The sequence below is a fragment of the Thamnophis elegans genome, chromosome 10, assembly GCF_009769535.1.
Source record: "Thamnophis elegans isolate rThaEle1 chromosome 10, rThaEle1.pri, whole genome shotgun sequence".
NCBI classification, from domain to species: Eukaryota; Metazoa; Chordata; class Lepidosauria; order Squamata; family Colubridae; genus Thamnophis; species Thamnophis elegans.
This window is the reverse complement of record NC_045550.1, coordinates 11,045,658-11,059,327: the sequence shown is the minus strand read 5'-3', so window position 1 is coordinate 11,059,327 and position 13,670 is coordinate 11,045,658. Positions and strand designations below refer to the sequence as shown.

General features: G+C 36.2%; 1 protein-coding gene and 1 non-coding gene across 2 annotated transcripts in view; both read right to left on the bottom strand.

The window, feature by feature from the left end:
- Window positions 1-11,361, bottom strand: part of EIF3A (eukaryotic translation initiation factor 3 subunit A) — a 37,829-nt gene extending 26,468 nt beyond the window's left edge. Inside the window, exons 1-11 of the mRNA XM_032225064.1 lie at window positions 11,202-11,361; window positions 6,369-6,559; window positions 5,893-6,029; window positions 4,970-5,133; window positions 4,506-4,705; window positions 3,336-3,544; window positions 2,826-2,997; window positions 2,499-2,603; window positions 1,300-1,398; window positions 742-858; window positions 56-241 (exon numbers count right to left, since the gene is read on the bottom strand). Coding sequence (XP_032080955.1) covers window positions 56-241; window positions 742-858; window positions 1,300-1,398; window positions 2,499-2,603; window positions 2,826-2,997; window positions 3,336-3,544; window positions 4,506-4,705; window positions 4,970-5,133; window positions 5,893-6,029; window positions 6,369-6,559; window positions 11,202-11,250 — 1,629 coding nt within the window. The 5' untranslated portion in view covers window positions 11,251-11,361. The remainder of the gene's footprint in view (window positions 1-55; window positions 242-741; window positions 859-1,299; window positions 1,399-2,498; window positions 2,604-2,825; window positions 2,998-3,335; window positions 3,545-4,505; window positions 4,706-4,969; window positions 5,134-5,892; window positions 6,030-6,368; window positions 6,560-11,201) is intronic.
- Window positions 1,045-1,176, bottom strand: LOC116514489. The gene has a single exon (XR_004256127.1). It is a non-coding gene; the product is annotated as a small nucleolar RNA SNORA19 (small nucleolar RNA).
- Window positions 11,362-13,670: the final 2,309 nt, after the last annotated feature.

Genomic DNA, 13,670 nt, shown 5'->3' with positions numbered 1-13,670 from the left:
CTAAAGCTACCCCAAGGTACACAAATATTTAAGAAGACCAAAAGCTATGATTTACCAATAGATGAGGTGGCTTAATAAATTCTAGAGCCTTTGCAAGTGCAGATGACATGGCCGTCAGCTGGTTCCTAATCTGCTCAGAAGGCATGCTCTGCAGCTGAGGTCCAAGAGGAGCATCTTCTCGGGTGCAATAGTTTAAATCGGACCCAAAACTTAATGTTCGGGTGGTATGATCAATGCGAACCTTTAAAAAGTAAAGTCAGTAAAAATCAGTAAGTCAAAAACTGTAAATTGCTTAGAGAGGGCTGTAAAAACATCATGAAGCTGTATATGCATGGTTTCTCTGAAAATAAGACCTCCCCGGATAATAAGCCCAACCAGGCTTTTGAGCACATGCGCTAAAATAAGCCCTCCCCAAAAGTATTGCAACATAGCATGAGCCATGAGGTGACCACGCTCACAGCCTCCTGCACTTCAAAAATAATAAGACATCTCCAAAAATAAGGCCACATGCTTATTTCCGGAGTCAAAAAAAAATAAGACCCGGTCTTATTTTCAGGGAAACACGGTAAGTCTGCTATTTTAATTGCTATATTACTACTCTTAAAACACTTAGTCTGGTTTACTTGGGAGGGCTGACAGTAAGATGTAATACCTGATACTTTCTGTTTTTAAAAAAGAAAAATTCAGATTTAAAGAAAAACAATTATGCACAAATATCCGACTCTTATCCATATCACTCACTTGTAAATCACAGTGTCTGGCTGCATCAACAATGGCGCGCTCTAGTTGGAAAGCATCCACGAAAGGAACCAAAGTAGTTAAGCGAGAAAATTCAATGCTTTGATAAATTTGAGCCACCTGCAAAAATACAGAAATATTCATCTCTTTTTAATAAATCACATCAGGTTCCTAACACTCAATATTTTTAAAGAACTCAATGAACTTCAATAACTTCAAGATCAACAATAACTATTCAAATATAAATAATACTTGATATTAGCAATTGCCATTTATTTTTTTAAAATTCACTATTTTGAGCAGCAACCATGTATGAAGGAGACTGGCAGCAATTCTAAATGAAGCAAAGCTGCTAATTAGCCTTCACAATCTCCCTTTAGCACACCAGAAATAACACTGCTTACCAGTGCAAAGGAAGCAGGTCAATGATATGTGCTTTAGGATCGAAAGACTTTTAATGCATTCAGATACATAAATTAATATGGATATATTAAAGATGCATAGTGAAAAACATTTACAATTACAATTCAATATTTTAAAAGTATTGTTTTACAACCATACCTGCTGAAGTAATCTAAGGATGGTGTTGTTTTGCAGATGAGGAATATATAATTGCAATTCTGGCTCTTTCTCAGATTGATCTCTTACCCAGTTTAAAACCTGCATAGAACCAGTAAATTAGCAAGTGGTAGTAGGGTTGATTTAGACAGTTATGTTTTTCTCACTAGATTGCTCAAACTATTTCTTTCCAATAATGCACACATATTACAACAAAAGTGAAAAATCTGTAAATCTTGGCCAGATTATCGTTTGTGCAAATATATGTATCATTCTTGCTCCTTCTCTTACACACACACACAGAGGGAGCGGGGGGGGGGGGAGAGGGAGAGCAAATGATACACATATGATGCTCTTGCTTCTCATTTGATATGCTACAACTGCTCTCTCAGTAATATACAGGAACATGCCTAGAAATGAAAATTAATGCAAACTGAGACAATCTCTGAAAAATATGCATAACATGTTAAGAAAAAAGCACTTATAAAGTCACAAATATTAATTAGTTCAGTGCTAACAGTAATTTCACTATTTCAACAAGTTTGTATCAAGTTTAAATGTGTTTAACTATTATTGATTATATATATATATATATATATATACACACACACACACACACACACACACATACGATACACTAATTATCATAATCTATTATTTAATAAATCTAAAGAAAAAAAGAAATATACTGTATTCTGCAATTGTGAAAGACTTCTAGATGTCAGAAGTGTACTGCTGAACAAAAGATAACTGCTATTTCCATGAATAGTAATAAAACATAAAATGTTGCAATAGTTTAACCTCTATCAATAATGAAGAATTAAAGGCTTGCTGTTTGATTCAGTACTAACTGTGTAAATTCAAATTCATCTAAGATTTCATTAATTAATAAATACTTATAAATGGTATGCATATTTTTTTAAAGGTACTTTTAGAGAATGAAAACATATTGAAGAATTGGCAACAATAAAGACTGTTTCATTTACAGGCCTTTTTAAAAAAAAATCTATCAAGCAATATATAGGATCAATATTAAACTTAGCCCAGGTTCACTGTTGTGAGATGGGAAGCTGTATAAGTTAAACAATGGGGGGGGGGGAATCATATAATAAGATAACACCTTTTTTTACACAGTTCAACTTAATTTAATTTTTTTTTTTACTATAAACCATAATTTGCATTGGCATGTCTCAAAATCTTACCTTGCATACGCGGCCACATAACTTTAATGGATGAAAATCTACCTCAAGCCAGTTATAAAGCTCTTTTACCTCTGGGACAACATGCTGAACTACATTAAATCTCACCTATGAAACATGAATTAAAAACAATTGTTAACACTTTTCTCAGACAGGGTTTCATACACATGCAGGCACATTTGAATACTTAAGATTACAATACATTGGTATCGATATCAAGCATATTCTAATTTATAAGTAATTCAACATCTCTATATGCTGGAAGGGCTAAAATGTCACTTACTGCATACATAAACTAGCAACATAAACATGTTTATGGAACATACTTACCATATCATTAATAAGAGAAATTCGATTAGGTGGAGACTGAAGTCCTAACAATGTTGCCAATCGGCGTTGCTTTTCAACAATTATGCCATCCATGTCCAAAAGCCGAGCAATATCAGTTCGTTCAGGAGTTATTGGAATTGACAGAGTAGCCAAAAGCACTCTTGTTGACATCCTACAGACAAAAAGGAAGAATAAGATAATTTGGGATAGGATAACTATTGTTTACATTTAAACAGTTAAAAAAGCATCTTCCACTCTCCTACCTCTATATTTCTTTAGCTAAAACAGTGTACTCATAATGCCAACAATCTATTTATTTCTCTCCCCCAGCCATACACCCTTTTATCTTTTCGGACCTTCCTGAACAACATTACGTACAAGGAACAGAGCAGGAAAATTTCCATTGTTGCTTTATAAAGTCCACTGAAATAATATTGAATAAATGAAAGTTCAAAACTGCTATTAATGATTCCCAAAACAAAATTGCTCCAAGCCATGGATTTTTCCCACCTCTGCATCTCCTCTTGTGTGAGATTTTTTCGCATTTCTCTTGAAAGATGATAAAGACGGTGAAGTGTAGATGCATGAAAAAGAGCATTTCCTGATTTCCAAAATACAGTCGAAACTTTGTGGTAATAGTTTGCCATCAGCTGGGGCTTTGGTGGCTTTTTGGATAAGGAAAATAGCCCATGTATATCTTCCACAGCTTTAAAAGCTTCCTAAAAAAAAAACTATGTCAAATTACCACAAGAAATTTTTTTAAGGAATATCACACACTGAAATCTAATAGACCTATTTAATATACATGTGTTTATTATTACTACTTGAATCTAAGCACATTTATTTGGGAAACCTCCATTATAAATACATTGTACATCCATTTATTTTTAGCACTCAAATTTGCACCTAATTCATCTCATCATTGACTTAACCGTTGAATCATCAACCTCAAATTGAGAAATATATTGCAGTCTCTCTCACAGTATTCAACTGAATAGAGCCAATTTGGTCTAGTGGTTAAGTACCAGGCTGAAAACAGGGAGTCCTTGAGTTCTTGTCCCACCTCAGCCTCAAAAGTCAGTTGGCTTACCTTGTGCCAATCATTCTCCCTCAGCCCAATTCACCTCAGAGGGTTGTTGTTTTGGGTAGAATAGGAGGAGGAAAATGTATTGGATGTTTGCCACTTTGAATTATTTGTAAAAATAACTTCAGGAATGCTTCAGTAACTTGGGAGCCTGCTTCCTGTTTTTTAGTATTTTAGTTCTGATTTTAGTTCTCCCCAGTCATCTTCTGAGTCCTTCTTCCCTTTTCTCTAAAATTTCTCCACTGTCCTTTCTCCTCCCATTCCTTCCACAGCCTTTTTTCCTTTGCCTTAGAAACCGTGTTTTCTTGATTTACATTTTGGGTAATCTAAACAGCCCTTGTATTGAAAATGGCTCAAATCCATTTCCAGGATCTACTTTTCAAGAAGGTGCACATACTAAGTCTGAATATATATCTTAGTCGGGCACCTGAATTTGTCTCAGATCAATTCTAATCATTAAGTAAAACAGGAATGGATAGTAAAGCGATTTCAATAGCTGATTAAAATGGCTGAAAGCATAAAATGGAATTTAAAATTAGATGAAGATAGAAAGTGAAGAAATATGATAATGCTTTGATATTGTATTAAATATGTACCTGCCACAACTCCATGCTGATAGCACTGTCCAATTGTACAAGCCTAGTTTCCAAATGCATTGATTGACTTTCTGGATTATTGAGGTTGATTGCTGTACTTTGATTGTGATGACGCTGAATTTGACCCAAATGCATTCTTAAGTTGTCACAGAGTTTACGAAATTCAGCCTTACGAGTATATTGCAAACAAAACTTGAAAGCTGCAAGATTAAATTATTCCAAATTGATATTTTAGCACTTATGAACATGCTAAAAATATTACTGACATCAATCACCTGGAGAGTGTTATTTCTTCCACTTTATTCTCTTAATGAAAAGCTAGATTTTTCTCTTAAATTGCATTGTTAAAATATTTATCAGGAAAAGATTATAATTCATTGTTTAAAAGAAAAGGTAGTTCTATCAGACATTGACAAACTCTTGCATATTTATTACACAAAGATACTGAAAAGTTTAAATGTTACCTTGTTGGGCAATATCATGATAGAGTCTCTCCACTCTGGAATTGTTTCTGAGAAGATCCAAACACTGCCTGTATGATTCCCACAGAAACTTAACCCACGGAGTCAAAAGTAACCGATCAGTTCGATCTTGGGTATCTTCCCCACTTACAGCACTTAAGAGAACACTAAGAAACAAACAGTATTTTATATTGTATAATTAGATATTTGATCACATTATTCTTGCTTGTTACAACAAATTGAGTGGTAATCAAGAATGGTATAGTCAGATATACATCTATGAAGGACTTATAAAGCAAATTTTGGGAGGACAGATGAAAAATTGCCATGAGTCCAAACTAAAATGTTAAAATACAATCTGACACACAGAGCAATCCAGAAAAAGATTCAGTTTGGTAAAGGCTTTCATGAGGGGAACCAGATCAAAAATAAATAGGATTATTTAAAAATAAATATGGTAGTGGGCCTGGGTACTTGAGAGACCGCCTACTGCCAATTACCTCCACCAGACCGATTCGATCGCATCGATTAGGCCTCCTCCGAATCCCATCTTCTAGCCAGTGCAAACTGGCAACTACCCGGAGGAGGGCCTTCTCGGTGGCTGCTCCGTCCCTTTGGAACGAACTCCCCGTGGAGATTCGGACCCTCACCACCCTCCAATCCTTCCGCGCTGCTGTAAAGATCTGGCTGTCCCGGCTGGCCTGGGGCTAAGATTATAGCCCCACTCGAATTGTGTGATTGTTGCATTTTTCTCTTTTAATATGCTGTATTGTTTATTGTTTGTTGTTTCCCCCTCCCTTTTGAATTGTGAGCCGCCCTGAGTCCCCTTAGGGAAAAGGGCGGCATACAAATAAAGGCAAAAGTAAAGTAAAAAGTAAAATATATTTAACATGAACCATTAATGTAATCAAAAGTATCACTTTTACCTTTCTGGAGTCTGGATATTATCAAGATCTTCTATGTCTAGGACCATCTGTTGAGATTCTTCTTTAGCAGCTTCAGTTTTTTCTTCTGCTAGTTTTAAATAAGCTCGTACTACATCCTCCAAGGACTTAATATTCACCTGTATCAAAATCAGAAGAGCTAAAGTAGCTTTTCTTAATCAGGGACAAAATCTATGTAGGAAATTCAAATTTGAATAAAATGTGTTAACTTCATATAGTAATAAATAAGACAATGAAAGCCTTGTTCTATTGTTCAGGTTCCAAAGAAGCCTATTAATAACAGAAACCAATTATAATATGAAGTATATCTACCTAGATGAGTCCTAACAAGTTATTCTTCAAATGATCATATGATCATTACCAAAGATATATGTTTCAGAACCTCTACCTGTATTTGTTATTAAAATGCTGATATATACTTTCTAATTATTAGTATAATTAAAGTTTAGAAGTTTTACCTGCTGGCATATATTCTTGTATTGATATAATCCTTCCTTTGCCAGGTGGCTCTTCCGGAGGTCCACACACAATTCTAAGTATTTTAGCATAATTGGTTCGTGGATCTTTTGCCATGTTCGATGTTTTTTACTTTTCATAACATCATACAGAACATCAAGAGCAGGCTGTTTCTTCCCAACCTCAAGAAATTCTAAAAAAATAAACAATGGTTAATGCTCAGCTCGATTGAAGATTACTTATCTATTTTTTAAAAGTTAAGCTATAAAGGAATCAACTGCTATAAATGATTAAGACTTATAAACAGCACTAGGCTGTTTATAAAAAATAAGAATCAGTTGTAAGTAACTAGCATAATTACATAATTATCCTAATTATTTAAGATAATAAGTTTAAATATTGCTTTATTAATTGTATTAATTAAATATTGTTAATTTGTATATAATTTTAAAGGAAGGAAATAAGAAGAAAGGAAAGAAGACAGAATAAACTTTTAAAATTCAAGATATAAATTATCCTAACATTTTCAGAAAATTTTTGAAGCTGGATGTTCACGACTGGATAAACAAGTTGGAGAATAACTACAAATTCCAAGTTTCAAAGAGATTTCAATAAGCTGTTTCTGAGAATGCTTTGTTTAAATTAACCTTTAGTGCAGGTCCTATTTTGAAGGATAGAATCTGAGTGCAAGCAAGCTGAATCTCTGCTATACAATGACACCTGAATTTTCATTCTCACTATGATCAATTTTAAACAGCCCTTCTTTTTTGGTTTGAAAATCCATGTATATAATTTGACGAAGACATAAAAGAATATGTTGCTAAGCATTATTCCTTATTTCCTTTCATTTCTGTTACACAGTAATCCCTTCTAATCACTCTGGATGATTAATTTTGGAGATTAAGATAAGGTGAAATCTACCTCTATTAGAGATCTCAGTAATGTTTGTTACTAAAATTCAGCATTTCGTACACAAGGGGGTCCCCAAGACTTTCTCAATAGTCTACAAAATCAGAATTATTTGCCAGATATTAAAGGCACTAATATTGTTTTACATAATTCAATAACTATGCTATGAATCTATCAATTTTAATTTTAATATGGTAAATATTGATAAATATAATACAATATCAGCTTAGCATTTTTGAATTTGAAACTGACTGTTGCTGGCAGACTACCAAATGTAGAAATAGATATTATGCTTATAAAGTGAAAAAAAAATAGTCAACTGTCAGAATATATACTTTTCTGTCATTATTATTGATATATTGTTTTAAAGTAGATAAAATTATATCTTATTTTTATGGGCTTCTATGGTTGAGGAAAATGCACTTAAATTCTTTTATTTCATATAAGAATTTAAAATTAAAAATAAAAGTTACCCATTGACTTTTTTTTTATAGATTGGATCAGTAGCAGTGTAGGCAAACATGTTTCCTATGTTTGCATAGATATAATGAAAAACTGGGAAGCAAAATTTGCTCTGAATTTTTATTTTCCTTAAGCAGAATACTTAGAACTTTCAATTAATATTGTTAAGTGTTACATCAGAAATTGATTCATGTATAAAAATAATTTCCAATTCAGCTCCATTCAAATGTTTGCCATGTTGGCTGAAGATAATGGGACCTGCAGTTCAATACATTGTATTGATTGGGAAAACTAACAGATACATACACAGCAGTGGTGGGTTTCAAATTTTTTTATAACCTCTTCTTTAGGTGTGGTCTGCTTTGTGGGAGTGGCTTGCCAGCCATGTGACTGGGTGGGCGTGTCCAACTTGTAAAATGTGGTGAAACTCACTTAACAACGCTCTTGCTTAGCAACCAAAATGTTGGCTCAGAAACTTTGGCATTTGAAGCACGCAAGTCTTAAAGCTGTCAAGTTACAAGACCCTTGCACCCCTAACCCTTTAGAAAAAAAAAACCCAGGGTGTTCAACTTGACAGCTTTAAGACTTGTGGATGTCAACTCCCAGAATTCCTCCTTCAGTCATGTTGGCTCAGAAACTCTGGCGTTTGAAGCACGCAAGTCTTAAAACTGTCAAGTTACAAGACCCTTGCACCCCTAACCCTTTAGGAGAAAAAACCCTAGGGGTGTTCAAACTTGACAGCTTTAAGACTTGTGGACTTCAACTCCCAGAATTCCTCCTCTCGCTCTTCATCTTGATGATGTGGGGACGGACGGGGGGGGGGGAGAGCTGGAATCGGTTCTAAACAGCACTGTAGATTTGTGGAACCTCTTCTATAGAAGAGATTAGAACTGGCAGGAACCCACCTCTGATACACAGGCAGTTTTTCTTCTTTTTTTAAATAAAATGTAACAGGAATAATGGAACAATCCTATAAAATAATCTTCAGAAAATAAAGATTATGTATAGGCTATATAGACTACTGTTATAGTTAAACTTAATGTTCAGGTATATTTCCTAGTCTTTATAATTCCAGTGCTGTCTAATTACATTAGTTAAGTACAAAGATTGTGTTACCCTTCTTCGTTTTTCTAAGATTTTATTATCTGCAATTCATAAGCCTGACATTTTGGTAAAGTTTTCATAGCATGCTAAATCATGTCTACTAAACCGTATTTTGATCAGACCACACTAAATTGGATAAATTCCACAGCATACTAAATATTAATCAATGGCTTACAAATAGAATGGCTGGATACAGATCATTCACAATGCCCAGTCCAAATCCTCCCTGTTTTTACATTCCTGTAATCCCTTAATTCAGAGTAGAATCCAAACAAATTGTTATAATTTAGAATGTTGTATTAATCAGGCTTCACCCTCTAGTATTGAATGTATGTGTAACCTGTGTAAAGTTGCAGTGTTATGTTCGGTAAGAACATGTCTAATGAATCAAGAATTGTAGAATTGGTTTACCCTTTTGCACTTGTACTATGATTAAATTATATTAAACAGGATGAATTTCCTTTTGAATAAGGCACACTGAATTCTTTATGAAAATGCCCTTAAGTAATATTTAAACAAATACTGTTCTATAACTCTCTTGTGCCAAATAGTGTAATTTACATGTTGTTGGACTGTTTGTATGCTGTTATACCATTAGTATATTGATAGAGATGAACAACATAGTTCAAATTTTCCAAGCCTATTAATTTCTAAACAGCTGTTCGGAAATGCCAGACTATGATTAAAAATTTGGCAAACATTGTTGTTCTAGTTAAGTTTCCATTTTATTTTTGTCACTCTCAGTCCAACTGACCTCACAGGGTTGTTGTTGTGGAGAATATAGGAGGAAGGAGAATTAGACAAATTTGCTGCCTTGAGTTATTGATAAAAATGACAGAATAAAAATAAAAATAAGCTGCCCTTGATTTAGATTCAAATGCCAAAATTTATCCATATCTATACCTTGTATGCATATATGTGTAAAATCTTTTTCACCATTTTTCAACTTATGTCTTGTCATCAACATATTTCACATTGCGTGGTACGATGTGTTGAAGATACACAGGAAATATGGAAGTCAAGAACTTTTTAATATTAAACTGCTGCAATGTTATATCTAAATGATGTATCTTTAACAAATGTATAAAATGAAAAATGTAGGTAAAAGGACTGAGTAATACGGAATAGAACCATACAAACGTATTTATGGCATTATGCTTCATCAACTCTTTCAAATGAAATTCAAAATCTAACTGAATTTTGTTTTGTAACAGATGTACAATAGATTTTGGCAAATGACTATAATTCCATCAAATTACAATGGATACTTATTTTGATAGACAATTTTTACAAGTTCTTTAATTTGTAAAAGTGCTTATATCCCAATTAAAAATATGCATTAAAAGGAGTGTTTATATCTCTATATATTAACACCATATGTGGTTTTACCGAAATTTTCAGGTTGCCATATAAAACACTCAGAAGAGGGTTGGGGAAATATGATGGACAAGAATTCTATTTTAAAGACAGTTAAATATTTAAACGTTTTGCAACAGTGCAATAAATAAATACGAATACACTGAATAATTGTCCCTTTGAACTAGTCTTGAGATTTCCAGATGGTTATCCTACTGGCTTTTCTACTGGAAATCCAAGAGTTGTTCTTTAAGTCTCAATGTGTCAGCACTTCTTTAGAGCAACTCTAACGAGTTTTATTTTAATTACATATATTAACCAGTTATTACTTTTTGGACTTGAAATGTGAGAGATAAGGAAAAGACAAGACGACTTGCACCTTCTGTGTTTATAACTTTTTACCTTTAATCAGGCAAAGACTAAACCTGGAAAAATGTGCTCAATATGTTTTCTGATATAAATCAGTTTCTAGAAAATAGGAACAAGTTTTAGGGGCTACCAGAAACATGAATTGTGAATGTATCCGGGGGGGAAGCATATTTTAATGGGTCGTCCGTTGAAACTTGCACTCCATAACGAAGAGGTGTGGAGAGGATCGACCTGAGTAAAGTGTGACCAGCACAACGCGGCGGTCCTGAGAGAGACAGCCGTAGTTCATGCTTGGCTTTTATTGCGACTTATGTAGAAGAAAAATGTTCTCTTGTCCTCGTGGCCACGCTCCCAATGCAAATTTTGGGTAAAAGGGCAAGTGGCAACGACGCCTGAAGGACAAAAAGGCTTAGTTTATGTTAAAATGGTTCGTGGGATAGACGGCCTCGTTCGCTCCTGCTGATAGCTGGCAGTTCGCGCTCTCCAAGCAAGGAAGCGGGGGAGTGGCCATGGGTCTAGTGGCAGCTTAGGCCTCAACCCCCGTCATTAAAGCCGGCCGGAGGCGAGGCGAAGACGAAAAAACAAACGGAGGCCTCTGCCTTCATAGAAGCGAGCTTTCAGAGCTTCGCACTCACCGTTCGCCCGCTTCAGGGCGTTCTCGGGCCGCTGGAAGTAGACCGGCATGATGGCGACGGCTTCTCCTCACGCGGCAACGAGCCCTAAGGAGCGCCCAGTCAGACAAGCAAGCGAGGCCGGAAAGGGAAGGCGTCACGTGACGCTCAGGCAGGGAAGTGCCCGGAAGAGAACCGATTAGACGGCCTCCCTGTGGAAACCCCCGCCTCCAGTTAAGTGTGCGCATGTGCGGAAAGTTCAGGTTGCCTCCCGGAGGGAAGGCTAACTCAAAAGGCGAAGAAAGGAATGGTGCAGCTCTGAATTTTATCTTCATTTTCAGAGGGCGTTTGCTTGTTACTTTTTATTTAGTGGACTTGGACTGTCAGATTCCTGAATGGAAAATAACCCTACAGCAACATAGTACGATTGACTCGTGGCAGGCGGTTCGTGCAATAAGTTCACACGGTGCAATTGGACTGGGTGTTTATTAGTAGGATTCACTGGGCTAAGGATTTTTTGTCTTTCACTTTGAATTGTATTGTGTTGGGGTGGGAATGCACGAAGGGAGGGTCAGCCCATCTCATTGTACACATGAACTCTTGACAATAAAGGTTTGAATTGAATTGGCTTCAGAACAATTGCCCTGGGTATTATTGTGTCTCTGAATGCCTTGGGACCGGCTTCTTCCTAAATGTTGTTTCGTGTTAAGGACAGACGATTTAACCTGCCTTGGCCTAGGCTAGTATCTATCCTACCATTTACCAGCATGGACAGGGAAGAGGGCTGTGGTTCCTATTCAATAGACTTAGTCTTAACTAGCCCAACGATGGTGAACCTTTTTTGGCTTGCGGACCATAAGTGGGGGGAGCGCAGGGGGAGGCGTGCGTGGGCGTGCCGCACCCATAATGCAATGTGTGACCCATGTGCATGCGCGCATGAGAAGCGCTCCCCCCATTTTTTTTTGCATGCTTTTTTCGCCCTCCCCAGGCTCCAGAGGCTTTATAGGAGCATGGGGAGGGCGAAAACAGCCTCCCCCGCCTCTCCGAAGGCCCTCCGGAGGCTTCAGGGACCGCGGACTAAAAACAGCCCTACGAGCAAACTGGAAGTGACTTCCAGTTTGCTCGTAGGGTCGTTTTTTGCCTTCCGGAGACTTCAGGGAAGCCTCCTGAAGTCTCTGGAGACTTAAACCGACCCTCCGTTCCTGAATTTCCAGTTGTGCCCATCGGGCCGGTTTTTTGCATTCCGAAGGCTTCAAGGAAGCTCCTGAAGCCTTCAGAGGGTCTCCGGGGTGGGGGAGGAGGCTCTTTTCACCCTCCCCAGGCTCCTATAAAGCCTCTGGAGCCTGGGAAGGGCAAAAAAAATGGCTTTTAAAAGGCTAAACTCAGCTGACCAACGCGCAGGAAAACGCCTTGCGTGCCATGCCAAATGGCTCCGTGTGCCATAGGTTCGCCATCCCGGTACTAGACCATGAAATGCTGACTCAGAGCTAGGAAAACCCAAACTGAAGGTTCTATTTGTCTATGAAAGTCGCAAAGGCTGGATATTACATTAATCCTTGTTTAGCCACTGAGGTGCTGTATGCAAACATAATTATGGTTTACAAAATATGAGTGATTGTCTAGTTCTAGTATATTTGGTGAACCAGGCCACATGACAAGAAATCAGTTAAGCCATGCTTTTTAAATTTCTTTAAGAATTAAAGAAGGGCTTCATTTTTAATTTACTATGATGCACAATGGTCACCAATAACTAAAATTTCCTTTCCAGGATTGCACTCTGTTGCAAAAAAGAATCATTCCCATAATTTAATTTTCAAGGTGGTATAATGTATCTATTTAAGCTACAATTTAACTACATCTAGTGAACAAATCTCAACTATCTGTGGATAATACTGAATCAAAACAGTAAGTTCATGACTTAGTTTTCTGGATGAACCCAGCCACAATATTGAGAAAGTTAATACCTCATTTGTCTGATTATGTGCTTCAATGTAAATGAAACTCATTAGGATCATAAATCAGGGCTATCAAGCGTGCAGAAAGTCTACTCATATTCAACAAAAATGTAACCTCTTCAATTTGCTTGCCATTCAAAATCAAATGCTGGGATACATGGGCATAGGATGATGGAGTCAGATGATATGCATATCATAGTATGCAAAAATGGCATATTTGTGTTACACTAAGTTTTTCTCATGCCTCTAATGCACATGAAAAAGCAGTTCTGATTATTTCAAAAACTTCTGTATCAAAGACTTAAAATATCTAAAATCAGTATAAACAAAATAACTCAATTTTTGCAACATAAATACATACCTTTATAAAGATAACATAAAAGTAAAATTGAGATTTAGTATGCTAACAAATTATGGCTTTATGAAACCTTACAAATATGACAGAAAAAAGTCTACTTTTAGAAACCAATTTGGCTGTTTAAGATGAAATTCCAGTGGGACTTTATTTGCAGATTATCTTCCCAAGATCTCTAGATCC